Below are 16,520 nucleotides of genomic sequence, written 5' to 3'. Positions count from 1 at the left end.
AAAACCCTATAACCCAAACATTTGGAATTTGATTTAAATATAACTAATAGCTCTACAATCCTGTCAAAAAAAAAAAAAAAAAAAAAAAAAAAGAAAACACAGTGGTGGTAGTTTATTGTAGTTGTCTCAGTAAGTAGGTAAAGTATTTAACTTCCAGAATCAGTGGAATGCTAGCAAAAAGGAAAGTTTCCTGAAAAGTTTCTGCTTTCATGGAAAATACCATTTCTTAAAAAAATTAAGATAAAATGGGCACTTATCTTGCAGAAAGAACCGCAGAGCTCATAAATGCATTCTTCAGGCATGTCAGCAAGGAGCAGCTCAGAGTCTGCCCTGGGCTAGGGTGGCAGGAGCTGAGGTCACTGCACAGACCGAAAAAGAAGGAAAAGGAAGGACCATTCCTTTAATCCTTTTTAAAGCTAGTAACTTCATAGTTTTCCTTGTATTGTATGTTTTCATGGAAAGAAAAACAGCTTTTTTTTTTTTTTGCATTTTCTGAAAACGATCGCACCCTTTTCTTATTGGATCCTCAGGAAAGACTATTGAAAAGCACAAATGTTGCCCTTTTTTTTTCCCCCCACCCTGTTGATCACAGTGTTGACAGAAATGTGTTGGTCTTGACTCCTTCGTGATGCTTACTGTCTTTTCTGGCAGGTACTACTTTGGAGTACATTCCTCACGGGCAGCTTGCAAACACACACTTAACTTCAAATTTGCGAACGCTGAAATTGGAGCAGGACATTGTGCCCACTCAGGAGGAGAGGAAAACTCCCCTGGTGGAAGCTGTTCGGGGAAGGAAGCCCTTTTCTTCTCAGGACAAAACTCTCGCTCCAATTAACCTGACAGATGACCAGCTTGCCTCTGGCCTCTATGGTAATGACTGGCTTACATTCACCTTTCGTCGCGCTGATGGAGTTTGAAGATGAAATACAGTTAAAGGAGGTTTTCAGTGTTCTCAGAATTACAAAAGCAGGGAAAGATGCAGCTATGGTGAAAGTCACAGTGTGAGAGCCTGTGTCTGCAGACAGTGGTTAGTTTCTAAGTGGCAGGTTGTAGTGCATCAGTGAAATGACATTTAGTGTCTTCATAAGAAAAATTTACTGAGAGAGAAAGGGTTAATAATGGGTTTGGGTTTTTTGAAAAAACTTAAATTTGTATGAATGTTTTAGCTGTCTTATGCTTAGAGATCGTTTTAAAAGTTGTTCCAGCGAATACTAAAATCTAAAAGAACCAGCCTTGATTGAACCTTCCTGCTCTGTTGAATAGGTTATCGTTAAATGTGCTGTCTGTACTGATGAGTTAGTTCAGGCAATGAGCCGCTGTCATCTGACACCAAGAATTAAGGTTTTTTTAACAGAGTAATCCGTTTCAATGTTAGAAGTCTTTCACAAATAGCAAAGAAAAAAACCCCAAACATGTCTTTTTTTGAAGTTTTCTCAAGCTTCATAAAGATTATCAGCATGTTGGAAGATGGGAAAGCTAGGCTACACTAGTTTTCTGTTTCCAGAGTTGTTTTCAGAAATACTTGTCTGTATTTCTAATGTGTATCTCACACCATGACTATATGTATAAAAAAGATTTGAAAGCCCAGCTTCAGTTGGTAAATTAAATGGAAAGCTTTTTCTTTGTTTTGAAAAATTGTCTAAAGCTGCTGCTGTCAAAGCCAACTACAGGCTTGTACTGACTCCTGTGCCTTGTCTCCCTTTTCAACAGTATGTACTAATAATGAAAGCACACTCAAATCTATTATGAAGAAAAGGGATGGGAAAAAGGATTTGAGCAACACCAAGAAGAACCTGCAGTTTGTCGGCATTAATGGGGGGTAAGATACCTGTCTGCAGCAAATCTGTCATTGTAGCACTTTCACAGTGGGAAGGAAAGGAGGAACTCAGGAGTGTATGCGTGGCTTTGGCCTGTCCTTCATGCTGAGGTGCATCTGCTGTGTTTAAGGGTCAGAGGGAAGCACAAAACATCTGAGCTCATCTTAATGGTGCTTGCAAGTCATATGTGGCATCAGTTTCAAATACCTGTAGATTAGATTGCTGCCAAATTCAACACAGGAAAATGAAACTTAATTCACACTCAAAGAGCGATGGGGACATTTCTCAGGCAATATTTTAGTAAGGAAAACTTTAATATCTCTTTGGCACACAGCATTGTGCTATTGAACAAATCAGCAAGGGATGGCATTGCCTAAGAATTAACTTTTCTGACTTTGCTCTAGATAAAGAGAAACTTTGTTACACAAATACAGAAAACAGTAGGGAAAACTATCTTTTAAAATACTACTTCCCACACAGAATATTGCAAAGAACTTTAAAATGGTTTCACCAAATTGTTTTTATGGAGCTTTTCTAGCCCTTTCCTAAGATTAGTTTTAAATTAGTACAAGTGTCTGATATAGTATGTAGCCTAAATATTGCAGTTACTTCAATTCATACATATAGGCTAAAAGTATTATTACTTACAGTAGAGGATATTTACTTGAGAATTACCACTTATCAGTCACTGTTGTACATTAGAAAATAGGCTTAGTATATTAATTCTTCAGCAGCTGCAGTTAGTGAGGTAAGACAATTAATTAGAATCACCATTATAATTTCCAAATCACTTACATTTCACCCAAAATATCAAAATGTTTTGGATTGTGTCAGGAAGAAGTGTTAAAATTGCAGCTGTTGTCTTTAGATAGGTTTGTTAGCTTCCCTGCTTATATCTGCCTAGTAATATAACAACACAATTTACTCTGAACAAAGTAATTTCATCCTAGGGCTAAGACAAGGTCTAACAAAGTATTAAGACTTCTGTTTAAAAAAGGTTGTTTTTTCATTACACACTGTGCACATAATAATCACAGTGTCAGTTGGCAGTGACCCTGAGTTTAGTGAGTAGAAAAGGTCTTGAGTGCAAAACAGCCTTTGCAAGACATTTTTCAAGCTGCCCTAGTGCAGACAGGTGCTGACTGCTGCTGAATGGCACTGAGCAAGTGCCTCTGCCCCTACCTGTTCTCCCCCCAGGTATGAGACGACTTCCAGCGATGACTCCAGCTCTGAGGAGAGCTCCTCCTCAGATTCAGAGGAGGAGTGCGAGGGCCATGAGTACCCCTGCAGTCGGCACACAGAGGAGGGGCAGCCCACATCCCGTGCTCCAGAGGTCTGTGCCATGGGGGCGGAGAAGGACAGTCCCCTTCCAGAGTGCGAGGCCGAGGAGGTGGAAATCAGAGAGAGGTAGGCTGCTCACCCTCTCCTGAGTGCCTCTGAGGGGGTTAGCTCTGCCTCATTGCATGGGGCGAGCCATGGCTGTGCCTGTGCTGGTGGAGAAAGTGCCAGCCCCATCACTGCTCAACTGCTGCCCACTCCCCTCCTACTCAAGTGGGTAACCAGAGGTGGTTTTGTGGCAAAACAATCATGTGTGAGTGGGGAGAAGGTGTTGGAGGTTGTCCTTTCCATTGGCTGGGGTACGGTTCGTTTATAGCGAGACCCAGGTGGCTTCCACCTGGCAGAGGCTCTCCCAGGTCATAAATGGCACTCGTATGGGAGAGGGCAATGCCCTGTTAACAACCTGGTCTTTAAAACAGTAAGTGAACAAGCAAATGAGTCTTGAACCATGCACACCAGGTCATCAGCCTGCTCAGAGCACATCTTGCATTTGCACCTTGCAAGGCGTCTCAGTTGTGGCTGGTACTGCTTGGTAAGATGGTGGGGTACAGCAGCAACAAGGTCACCCAACCCTAACATCATAAACATCATATGAGATTGTGTACTACAGTATACTCCAAGGCTGCCATCATGCATTTGTTCAGCATTGCATGTGTAAGTTACTTTTCAAACTGCTGGTAATGAGTTGTGTAAGTTAGTATTTGACAGGCAAGGCTTTATTTTATTTTTTTTGGCACATGGAAAGCAGTAGTGTGGTGAGATTTTCTGATTCTTGATTAGTGAATGAACAAAACGAATCATATACGTAGGCAGTAAAGGGATATTTTGTAGATCCTGGGTTTGCCAGATGTTTACAAATGCGCTAACTTGGCAAATTATCTAAGTGGAATAATAACAGTAAAAGAGCTAAGACAAAATTAATGTTTCACTGGACACACAGCTTAACATCAGACTTACCTGTAATTATCAACTGCTAAATAAAAGAGCTGCAGAAATTAATTATTTTAAGAGCTATTTGTAGGCCTTAGGGCTGTGAGTTTTGAAGTGCCCTGAGCTTTGTTTTTACAGTCCTGTAGGATGGCCTGTTATTTTACAAGTGGCATAAAAAGGTGGGCAGTTTCTCAGTGGAGCTCAACAGAGCTCTCCAATTTATATTTATCCTAGCCAGGGGGGATTGTAAAGAGGGGCAGCAGGACAGCTTGGATAGCCACGTGTACTTGAGTAGCATGGTCTTCGTAAGCTGGCTGCCCTGGCGATGCCCTTGAAGGGGAAGAAGCAGGGTGCATGGCCCCATGGGACTAAATATGACCCATGCAATGGTAGAGCATTTCATTGTTCTGGAAGCACCAGCAGCTGGCTTGTAACCCTGGAGGGCTAAAGTGTCTGCCTTCCACAGAAGTATGTTGGCCTCTCTGCTTTTTGGGAGAATTTTTCTTGGAAAATTGCCATTATCTTCTGTGGCAGGTTGTAGCCTAGCATGCCATGTGGCACAGGCATGGGCCTTATTTTCAGCTCTTCCTTGAGTTTTGAAATTTGTGATGGAAAGGAGGCAGAAGTGAAAACATGAAGGGGAACTGGAGAAGGAGAGTAAATTTCCAGAGTGGATGGGATGAGAAAAGTTGGTTCCAGTAAGTGGGAGCTGTCTGGGAACCACTGCCTGTGCCCTTTCCCTGTGCAGTTTCCATCACAGCTATTGGCATTTCCTCAGTCATTGAAGCACAGAGTATATAATACATGCTTTGTCGTACATGTTCCGCAGTTGTACAGCAGTAGGTGAGGATTTCCACTAGAAGGGTTGCCAAATCTAAAGCACAGAAGTGATGCGTCACCTGCTCTCCGTTCCCACTCCTCCTCCCACATACATCTCTGCTTGCGGTGAAGGGAGTCCCCCCAGAGAAGAGATGCCAGAGTGGTTTCTGCATTGCAGCAGCTGATGGCTTGCTGGAAACATTCATTCCTACATGACTTTCAGAAAAGTAGATGTTTTTATGCTGAAACATCAGAAACATTGAAACATGCCATGTGTTCTGCTGTCTCCCTCAGGTATGAATTAAGCGAAAAGATGCTTTCTGCCTGTCACCTGCTGAGAAACAACATTGATGATCCCAAGGCATTGACCAACAAAGATGTGGTAAGCAATGCATGGCAAAATTCTCTCTGAGCTGCAACAGAAAAACTTCAGGGAGGGATAACTTCTGGTTTTGCAGGACCAGCACCGCAGTGGCTAGGCAGAAGAGGATTTAATCTTTCCTGGAAGAGTCAAAAAGTTGTTTTTCTATCAGGGGACTTTTGTCCAGAGAATGTACTTGTGCTTTGTGTGCTGGGGTGTTGTCGTCCCAAGGCACACACATAAAAATAGTAACATGAAAGCACAGTTTAAACACATACATGCATTCCCATGTTATTTTTGTAAGTGTTGCTTTAGCACTGCTATAAGCAGCTCTCAGGCCTTGCATTAAGAGACTGTGTGGAGTCAGGAGCCTGTTTCTAACAGACAGTCTGTTCTGAAACTGCAGTTGCCTCCTTCTGAGCACGGGGGTACTGTTTCTGTCTTGCTTACTGCACTAGTAGCTTTTATCAATGCAGCAGGGAGTAGGGAATATTCATTGTTAATACTCAGCCTCAAGAAATAAGGTTGTATTTGCTTCATATAGGAATTACCTATATGCCTCATATAGGAATTGCCTATGCTACTTTGTGAGGACAATCTGAAAGCAAAGGAACACTGCTTAGTGATACGAAATTGAATTTTGCATTTGTTACAATTTTGCAGTGATGTAAAAGGCAGCAATCCAATGCCAGTCTCCTCTACTGTAGGCTATCTGCAGCTTCTTAAAGACAATAATACTGTCTGTAAGACACAGACAATAATATCGTCTGTGTCCAGTTCTGACATTTGTGGTCCAGAGAATGAAAGGTTGTTTAATGCAGTTGTGAGGGGTAGTTTTTAATCCTGTGTCAGTCCTTCAGGAGTAGTTTAGGAATTCAGACAACAAATGCTTCAGGCCCAGTCAGAGTTGAAAGTGTCAAAAATGGCATAACCAGCTGATAATCTCAGCCTTAGAGGTGTAATTTGAATGCATGTTTCTTGTGCTTGAAATGTTTTCCAGCAGAAGTGGTGTTTTGTACCTGGAAACTGCAGACTAATCAGCACTTGCTGTCTCTCTGTCTGCTGATAAACAAGTCTTGTCCAAAAAAAGTATAAACTTCAGTCCAGCTAGGGATCTCTATAAATTGTCCCAACCTCTTCCAACATACTCAGCTCTTGTAGCTGCTGTTTACACCAGAAGAGGCTGCAGACTGCTCCTTTTGGGATGTGATAGCTTACTTGAATTAAAAAAGTGTATTATTTACTTAATAATGCATGTGATACTGTGTAAAGATCATTAGTGGTATTTTGCACTCAGTCTAAAATAGAAAAACACTTACATTGTGTCACTTTATGACCACTTCTGTGTTTCAACTCTGCATACTCACAGAACATGTGGTCTCTCGACTGAAATGGTTGGACCTTGTAAGTTTTTATTATAGTAGTACTGATATAGAATATTCTGTATATATGAATATGTAGTACAGATACGTATGTAGTACTGATGTGTGTAGAATATTCTCCCTTTACCAGACATGGGTCCCCTCTAGAGCTACTGGTACAGGTCCTTTGGTGTTTTCCCTAGAGCCTAGAGAAGCATGCTGAGTTTTCTCTGCAAAATTGTCCTTGAATTTATTGGCCATGTTGCAGGTGGGGGTTTATGAGAAGAGAATAAGGACGTGGTGGTCCTCTCAGGTTAGAGAAATTCTCTCAGAAGGTCAGAGCAGCGGTGACTGCAGGAACCTCCTTGGCTCACAGCTAGATCTGCTCTACCTACATTGTTCCCAACAGACAGTTACTCGTCCTCAGAGGCTCCTACCCCTCCACCCTGAGTCCACAGAAATGGGAAAGTTTATCCTGAATGTCTAGTTTGCATCTTCTCATTGCAGCTAAAGTCACTTCCTACTACAGCCAGCCAGCTTGCCTGTGAAGAACAAGTTGGTTCTTTTCTCCCAACAACAGCCTTTTGCACTGTGGAAATGTTACAGGGTTCCTTTCCTTAGCTGTTCTTTCAGCAGAGTGTCTTCAGTCCTTCCTGTCTGTCCCATAGGTCAGATTTCCTTGACTTCTAGTTTTTTTCACTGCTCACCTTTGAAACTGTTTCAATTGAATCTTTCATGTCCAGTGATCTGACCAGACAAGGTAGTCCAGCTGTTGTCTTCACAATGCTAGGCAGAGAGAAGGAACTGCATCACATGCAGTGCAAGCTATAAATGTGTTCATACATCACAGAAGAGTATTTGCTTTTTTGATTACAGTGTGATGTTGTTGACTCGGGTTCAGACTATTGACTTGTAATGTCCAGCTGTTCTGCAGAACTGCTGTCCAGCCAATTCTCCTGTACTTTGTGCATTTGGTAATTCATGCCTTGGGATTGGGCCTAATTGATTTAGCATGCTGCTGTTTTAATTCTCCTAGAAATGTGTGTTCCCACCGCTCTTTAGTCTTGGGTTCATCAGTGATGTAAACTTTGTTAAATATTTCATGGAAATGATTACCCCAAGTCTTTTTTCTGTTCGCCAGTATTTGATACCCATTAATTCTGGGACTAATCTTACCCTAAAATTCTGTATCTTCAGAGGTGAACCATTCCTGAAAATTAGGTGAAATGAGAGGAGGTAAACAAATGGTGTTTTAAAGAGGGGTTTAGTCAGAGGGGAAGCTTTAGTCCATACATCTTGTTTGTGAGCTGAATACTTTCTTCCCACATTTGACTAAAAAAGGCTTGACCTCCTGCATTGCTGACCTGTGGGATGGAAAATCCTTTAAATAGATTGCCCATATGTAAATTTTTGTGTCTTGGTTTTGGCAGAGGTTTTGTTTAAATACCATCCAGCATGAGTGGTTTCGTGTCTCAAGTCAGAAGTCGGCTGTCCCTGAAATGGTTGGAGACTACATAACTGCTTTTGAAGAGATTTCCCCTGCTGTCCTCAGACATATTATCAATATGGCAGATGGAAACGGAAACACAGCTCTGCATTACAGTGTCTCACATTCTAACTTTGAAATTGTAAAGCTTCTTCTGGATGCAAGTAGGTTGACTTGTTTGCATATATTTTTTTTAATTACTTCTGGTTTTTTGCAGTCCTCACAGATGAAATTATTGATGAGCAAGAGCCCAAGTTTGGGCTTCAGGTGGCAGCTGTTGTAACTGTTACCAGTTACATGGTGGCTCACTTGGGTAGTTTAGAATCCTTGTTTCTAGTGCTAGCTTTCAAGGTGATCATGGTGGCTTTTGAAGAAGTTACAAAAACACTCAAGTAAATTATATACACAATTGACCAGTGTTCAGGACAAGTAGGTAGATCCCTGACTCTTGGACTGTAGTCCAGGTTCAGTAGCACCAGCCTCCAGCAGTTGTTTTCTCTGGAAGGCAGCACAGCTGCTGCTCAGTCAAAGGTACGGTGCTGGTGGAGGAAGATGCACTGCGGTATAGAGATCCTTGTTAAACACTCAAACTAGTCTATCTTATTCTTAATAGAGCAATACAGAAGCTTTTTCTGGACACCACCTTGACACAGCTATGCTGCTTTCCTAGGAAACTGGAGCAACGTGGCATTCTGCCATACAGGGACATTTCTATGATCCATGAGCAGCGTGATGATGCTTCATTTAGATCCCTTTGTAACGCATATGCAGAGAGGGTGGTGGCAGAGTGTGACTCCAGAGCGTCTGGTCCCCACATGTACTAAGCCAGAAGGCAGCCAGCAGAAGGTGTCATGTGTTAGACCTGGTCCCAGGCAGGATGTAATATGCCGAAGCCTAGTTTTGCTCCCTGACTGAAGCTTCTTTCTCTGAACTAGTTATAAAACCTGTCACAGTTGGTTGTAAAGCTTAACTAGGCTGATTACGTGGCTGGAGTGTAAGCTTAGCAATATTTATAAATTGAGAAGGGTAGCATCAGATAAACAAGGATATTAATGATACAAGTCTCAGCTTGGATAACCCAGCACATCTGTCATAGATGCAGAAACTTCCTCTGCAGGAAAGCGAGTGCTTTGAAATCTCTTGTCCTGTTTGAAATCAGCCTGTAGGGAAGAGTGAGTCACAGTGGGGGAATGCAGGGAATGTGAGGAGTACAGTGAAATGCACCTCGGTGGGAGGAAACTGCCCCTTCACTTCCCTGCATATGTCAGGGTAGCGTGAGCATGCTCATCTGTTGCTGGAAGTGAGGGCTCCTTTAGTTCACAGCAACTGGTGTATTCCTATGAACACGGCAGGTTTTGACTGTCAAATGCAACAACTGACTAGTGCCAGGTGTGCCAGAGTCACACTGCACATGCCAGCACTTGATAAATATTTGCAAACAGGCAAATTCCTTCAGGTTTCTACAGTCTTCCTCTGGACTGTGTCTAAATGGTCACTACAGTCATCTTCACAGTGTAGTTGTATCCCAGGCAGATTCTTGGTCCAAGAACTCTGTGTCTGTGTGTTTGGTGGGAAGAGCAGATGGGACAAAAGGCTCCTCTATATGACCATGCGGTACTACCAGGAGGACAAACAGAAAAACAGCTCTGCTCATTAGCCACATACAAAAGGAGCTGAAATGTGACCTCAGAAAATGCACCTCTGCTGAAGTAGTCTAGTCAGGGTAGGCAAGCATCACTTCCAATAATTACTCATTACTTATGAGGTAATGCATGCAGCAGAGTGTCATGTTCTGTGGCTTCACTGGCTTCCCAGAAGTGACTTCGGAAAGTAGGGTTGGGCTGGCTGTTTATAAAACAGAGGTAATGTCTATGGAACCTGAAAAAATGTGCATTTTCTTACATCTGCGCTTGTATTGCTTCTGCATGTCACTTAAAAATCCTTCGGCAATAAATTTGAAGAATTTGCTGAGACATTTTTGTTTGTTAAGGTGTCTTTGGTGCAGTTGAACCCCAAGTCTAGAGATACTGTTTATGTAAGTCTGAGACTTTGCTTTCCAATACAGTGAGCACACTGAAGGCCTTGCTGCTTGGAATTAAGCCCTACTGGATTTCTTCGAAGTTTTAGGAACAGAGACAGACTGGAAAGGAGAACTCCAGTCAGTTGCTGGCACTAGTCAGAGAACTTCACTGTGTTTGTTCCCAGAGTACTTTTTTTCTCAATCAAATACTCTGTAGAGCTGGAAACGGTCTTTAATTGAAAGATTTTTGTCTGCAGCTCCAGAACATGTCAAAGCACACTTGCAGATCTTTAATATAACACCAATTACAGGAGAATGTTTGTGCTGAGGAGAAGCAGCTTTTCCATTGACCACGTTGTCAGACTGTTTCTGTTCTGCAGTGTAAATCCCCTCAGGAGAGGAGCTTAAAGACTCTCCTGACAGTATTCCTGGGGTTCATACCCATGACCTTGATAGTCATATCAAATTTCAGACCACTTAGCTTTGACAAAAGAAAAAAATGCACAAAGAAGGCCCTAAATGATAACATACAAAATGGTTTTGTGTTCTCCCTTGTGTTGCATGCATAGTAGAAGAGAATCCTTTTCTTTCTCAGGCTCAAGAGCACCCCTGTTTATTTTTTCCTTCTCCACTTTCCCTTCAATTGCTTCCATTATGAGAGCAATTGCTGCTTTTTCTTTTTATAGGCTGCTTTACTAACAGTTATTCAGTTCATTAGCACAATTGCTGCTTTTTGGGTTCCTGCTTTCCAAAGAAACAATCTCATCCCTGTGCAGATGTCTGTAACGTAAATCATCAGAACAAGGCCGGCTATACCCCCATCATGCTTGCTGCACTTGCAGCTGTGGAAGCGGAGAAGGACATGAGGATAGTGGAAGAACTGTTCAGCTGTGGGGACGTGAATGCTAAAGCCAGCCAGGTCAGTCAAACGGTTTACAAGACTACATTTACACTCCCATGTCTTTTTATCTTTTCTTCCACGGCTCCGTCCCTGCTCCACTAGTTCAGCTTTTGCACTCACTCATTTCCACCCTTTGTGGTCTTTGATACTCATGTGTGTGTGGTTTTGATTGCTGTATACAAAATGGAGTTGTGGAAGAGCAGTTCAGCCTCAGGTCTGGATGTCTTCTGAAAATGAAGATTGAATATTATATGATAGAGCCATTAATGAGTTTTGCAAGACATTTACAAATTCTGCACCATTTAGCTCCTTCCAAGGAACTCCAGATGTCTGGAAATAGATCCGATATCTTCCATTAATTTAATAAATAGCTATGTGAATGTGGATAATAGGTATTTAAATAACGGCAAGCAGAGCTTTGAGAGTACTGTATAAAATAACAATCTTTTCCCCCCCCCCAGAAGAAGCACAGCACCAAAAAAATTCAAGTATGCTTACTTTGTCACTGATTGTGTAATTCGGGTTTTTCACTTCTTTCCATGCAGGCTGGTCAGACAGCACTGATGCTAGCTGTGAGTCACGGGCGGATAGACATGGTGAAAGCTTTACTGGCCTGTGGTGCCGACGTCAATATCCAGGATGATGAGGGCTCTACAGCTCTGATGTGTGCTAGTGAACATGGACATGTAGAGATTGTCAAACTTCTGCTGGCTCAGCCTGGGTGTAATGGCACTCTGGAGGATAATGTGAGTTGCCTTTCCAGGTAGTGCTTCATCAGATGGCCTCTCCACTCTGGGATGTTTTTCTAATTCAGTTTTTTTGATGTAGTGGAGAGCTGCTGAAATCTACTTACATGAATCTCTGACTCACAGCACCAAAGTATCAAATACATGAATCCTCTTAGTGGTAGCAAGTGCTGTGATTGATTGGTTAGTATCTTTGCTTCTCTAACAGACTTACCCAGTAACAATTTTTGTGGTTAGCTGTAGGTGTGCAGTGGTCAGAACAGAAAAAATATTTGCTAGTAGAACATCTTCCCTTCTCCCATTCCTTCCCCCTTTTCCAGGAGTCTTCAAATTTTCAGTTAGGACCTTACCTGGTGACTTAACAGCCTTGCTGTGTTGCTTTTCTGTGTTCATGGCAAACATCAACCCTACAGTTCTCTTCACAGATGTTTAAATAGTATCTAAACCATGACTTAAGAGAGTACAGGTTTGGTCTCAGTCATGAAGCTACATTGTCTTGACAGTAAACAGATACAGGCTGTGACTTCAGTGCCAAGGGAGACACTTGCATATTTCTTGTTCGCAAGAATCATTGCAGCCTATGCTGTCAGCAATTTGATCTGTAGACTTCTCAAGCTTGAAAATGTTGACTTAGGTTCTTCTGAGTACTGTGCTCGTTAACAACATGACTTCTTGGGTATGATTCCATTCTTCCTGTTGCTTTATCCACTGAGCACTGAAATGGAGCCTGGGTCTGGAATTCAGGTGGGCAGTTGGTGGTTATTTGTTGAAGCTCTTGCAGAGAGGCAGAAATGTCATTCTGTTCATTCACTCAGCTGCTGCAGCAGCCAGCTCAGTTGCCCAGCCGTGCTGGTGATGTGTAAAGCAGTCCTGAGGGGAAAATATAAGAAGGCCTCAGTTTAATAAACGCTTTTGGGGGCAACCTAGGTTACTGCAGGCTGAATGCTGTTAGCACAGTCAGTCACAAAGTCAATAATTAAAGTCTTTATGGGGACATGACACTTAACTGTTCCTGTAGGCAGTTTGGTACTGCTTCCCAAGCACAACTTGTCTGCTGCTAATTCAGTTTGTAACGGTTTTGTTTGTGCTGTGAGATAATGAGATTTTTAGCATTCCCCTAGCTATTCTGAATGTGACAGCAATGTTTTTCCAGTCAGCATGATCAGTAGTAAGCTGAGCTCCATCCTACTGATGTGTGCCACTCTGACAGTGATTCAGCATCTCTAAGAACTTGGCTTTTCCTGTTGTTAACTGTGGAGTATTTGTCGTGCATTATATTGCACTGTAGTGGACAGCTCTTCTAGCTCCCTGTCTGCTCAGGACAAGCAGATTTATGTATAATCACTCCCTGTAGTTTCATAGGAAGACTTTCTACTTGGATGCTGTCCATCATGTCCCATGCTGGAAAAAGGGTTTATAGTTTCTTTAAACTGGTGCCGACCTCTCTAATACCAATGCTACGGCAGTGGCTGGAAAATGTACTTCACTCTGAGAGCCAATGTAAGAGGCAATCCCTATGAGAGGACATTTCTAATACTGGCATTGTTGTGGAAACTTCTGTGCACAAGAGGCAAAAGCCAGACAGTGGACCAGCAAGCCAGAGGTTCATATCACAGGCTATCTGACAACTGCTTCTTCCTGGACCAAACATGGTCTAAAGGGAAAACAGCAGGTCCATAGATTACCCTTTCAGCAAAAGCACTCTAGCAGCCTCAACAGCTATGGTTTCTCAAAGTAATAACACCTGCTGAGAAACTGAGGTGACAGTATTTGACCAAGAAAGCGTATTTGTTTGTAGTTAGACTTCCATCAAGGAGCATTTGGAATTATGAATGCAACTGCTCTTAGCATTAATGGGAGCTATAACACAATAATTATCATTGTAACACAGCAGTTATCATGATATCTGATTAGCATTTATCCCTCCCCTCTCTTCCACTCCTCACTGACATTATAGTTTCTCTCAGATAGCCCAATCTTCTGAAATCACTAGTCTTACACAGCACTACATGTAACGTTATTGTGATAATGGTGTGCTCATTCTTCCTTAGCAATAATCAAGACTCCTAGTTGGGAGAAATTATGAGGCCTCTGATAATTGGACTGCCCCATAAAACAGCTGTGTAAGGCTTATTGTCACTTAATTATAATAAAAGAAATTAAACAAGACCATAAATTAACCCAGCTGTCTGAGCAGTAGGGCCTCCACTTCATAACTTCCCTTCTCTGTGGGCTGATGGGGCTTTTTAAGAGATCTGTTAATGCACACAAGCACTAATTTTGTTATTTCTTCCTTTATTCTCTCAGGATGGCAGCACAGCACTTTCAATAGCCCTGGAAGCTGGACATAAGGATATAGCGGTTCTCCTTTATGCCCATGTAAACTTTTCCAAAACTCAGTCACCGGTCAGTACACAACCTCATACAGATTATGTTTTAAATTGCTGCACTGAACGTAATAGTAAAACGTAAACAAAAAATCAAATCCATGGCACGTGCAGAACAGGTACAGCACATGAAATGTGGAGTTTATTCACAGGAAGTTTTTTATGCTGGTGGGTTGATAAACAGTTTTCAATATATGTTGACTGCAGAAGGCGGAACCCTGGCTGAAGGATAGCTCCTCCATTTTACCTGGGTTACAGTTAGCTCACTAGCAGGGTTCACGTGCTCTGGCTAGTGTGCATAGAATCATAGAATCACTTCTATTGGAAAAGACCTTTCAGGCCATCAAGTCCAACTGTTAACCCAGGACTGCCAAGTCCACTATTAAACCATGTCCCTAAGCACCGCATTTTTTAAACATTTCCAGGGATGGTGATTCCATCAGCCCCCAGGCAGCCTGTTCCAATGCTTGACCACCCTTTCAGTGGATGAAGTTTTCTTAATATCCAATCTAAACCTCCCCTGACACAATCTAAAGCCATTTCCTGTTGTCCTATTGCTTGTTCCTTAAGAGAGGAGACTGACCCCATCTTGCTGCAACCTTCTTTCAAGTAGTTGTAGAGAGCAATAAAGTCGTCCCTCCCGAGTCTCCTCCACTCCAGACTGAACAGCCCCAGTTCCCTCAGCTGTTCCTCATACGACTTGTGCTCCAGAACCTTCACCAGCTTCGTTGCCCTTCTCAGGAAATGAGGGGCCCAAACCTGAACACAGGGTTCGAGGTGCAGCCTCACCAGTGCCCAGTGCAGGGGGACAGTCCCTTCCCTTGCCCTGCTGGCCACACTGCTTCTGACACAAGCCAGGGTGCTGCTGGCCTCCTTGGCCACCTGGGCACACTGCTGGCTCATGCCCAGCCGGCTGCCGACCAGCACCCCCAGGCCCTTTCCAGCCGCTCTGCCCCAGCCTGTAGCGCTGTGTGGGGCTGGTGTGACCCAGGTGCAGGACCCGGCACGGAGCCTTCTTGAACCTCATCCAGCTGGCCTTGGCCCATCGGTCCGGCATGTCCAGATCCCTCTGCAGAGCCTCCTGCCCTCCCGCAGATCAACGCTCCTGCCCAGCTTGGTGTCATCGGCAAACTTACTGGTTAATCCCCTTGCCCAGATCTTAAGATATTAAACAGGACCGGCCCCGGTGCTGAGCCCTGGGGAACACCACTTGTAACTGGCCACCAGCTGGATGTGACTCCATTCACCACCACTCTCAGGGCTCTGCCATCCAGCTTTTAACCCAGGGTAGAGTGCACCCGTCCAAGCCATAAGCAGTTTCTCCAGGAGAATGCTGTGGGAGATGGTCTCAGAGGCTTTACTAAGGTCCAGGTAGACAACATCCACAGCCTTTCCCTCATGCACTAGGCAAGTCATTTGTCACAGGAGATCAGGTTTGTCAAGCAGGACCTGCCTTTCATACACCCATGCTGGCTGGGCCCGATGCCCAGTTGTCCTGCACGTGCCCGTGATGGCACTCAGGTTGATCGCTCCATACCCTTCCCCAGCACGGTCAGGCTGACAGGCCTGCAGTTCTCCATCCTGCCCTTCTTGTAGATGGGTGTCACACTGGCTAACCTCCAGTCTTCTGGGACCTCTCCAGTTTTCCAGGACTGTTGATAAACGATGGAGAGTGGCTTGGTGAGCTCCTCTACCAGCTCCCTCAGTACCCTTGCAGGGGTCCCATCCAGCCCCATAGACTTGTGTGTGCCCAAGTGGAGCAGCAGGTCAGTTACTGTTTCCTCCTGGGCTGTGGGGACCTCATTCTGCTCCTCCTTGTCCCTGTCTTCCAGCTCAGGGGGCTGAGTTCCTAGAGAGTAACTGCTCTTGCTGTTAAAGGCTGAGGTAAAGAAAGCATTAAGTACCTCAGGCTTTTCCCCATCCTTTGTGATAATGTTCCCTCCCGAATCCAATAAAGGATGCAAACTATTTTTGGCCCTCCTTTTGTTTCTGCTGTATTTGTAAAACCAGGTTTTTTTATCTTTTATGGCAGTGGCCAGCCTGAGTTGTAGCTGGGCTTCTGCCTCTCTAATCTTTGCCCTGTGCAACCTCACAACATCCTTATAGTCCTCCCGAGTTGCCTGCTTCTTCTTCCGTACCGGGCAGGGGGTGTCCTAATGACGTCCCTTACCCAGCCCCAGGGAGGCAGCAGGCTGCCCAGGGGCTGGGTCTCGCTGACACCACAGGTGCAGAGGTGCTGTTGCATCATTGTAATGCTAATTATTGACCTGGTCACCAAAACACAGTTTGTTACAGCTGTCCTAGGTGTTCTGGCAACCATCCACCTGCTCTCCAAGCCCCAGCTCACTCCCCTG

The 16,520-nt window shown here is 43.7% G+C and overlaps 1 protein-coding gene across 2 annotated transcripts in view; it reads left to right on the top strand.

Moving 5' to 3' along the window:
• Positions 1-16,520, top strand: part of KANK1 (KN motif and ankyrin repeat domains 1) — a 105,406-nt gene that overhangs the window by 87,670 nt on the left and 1,216 nt on the right. For both annotated transcript variants that reach the window (XM_027796646.2, XM_027796647.2), the window contains 8 exons: positions 652-870; positions 1,711-1,819; positions 3,015-3,224; positions 5,199-5,286; positions 8,057-8,276; positions 10,909-11,051; positions 11,579-11,779; positions 14,087-14,185. In XM_027796646.2, the coding sequence (XP_027652447.2) occupies positions 652-870; positions 1,711-1,819; positions 3,015-3,224; positions 5,199-5,286; positions 8,057-8,276; positions 10,909-11,051; positions 11,579-11,779; positions 14,087-14,185 (1,289 nt within the window). The remainder of the gene's footprint in view (positions 1-651; positions 871-1,710; positions 1,820-3,014; positions 3,225-5,198; positions 5,287-8,056; positions 8,277-10,908; positions 11,052-11,578; positions 11,780-14,086; positions 14,186-16,520) is intronic.

The sequence above is a fragment of the Falco peregrinus genome, chromosome Z (assembly GCF_023634155.1).
Source record: "Falco peregrinus isolate bFalPer1 chromosome Z, bFalPer1.pri, whole genome shotgun sequence".
In the NCBI taxonomy this organism is placed as follows: Eukaryota; Metazoa; Chordata; class Aves; order Falconiformes; family Falconidae; genus Falco; species Falco peregrinus.
Note: the sequence above shows the minus strand (reverse complement) of the source record. Positions and strands in the feature narration are given on the sequence as shown.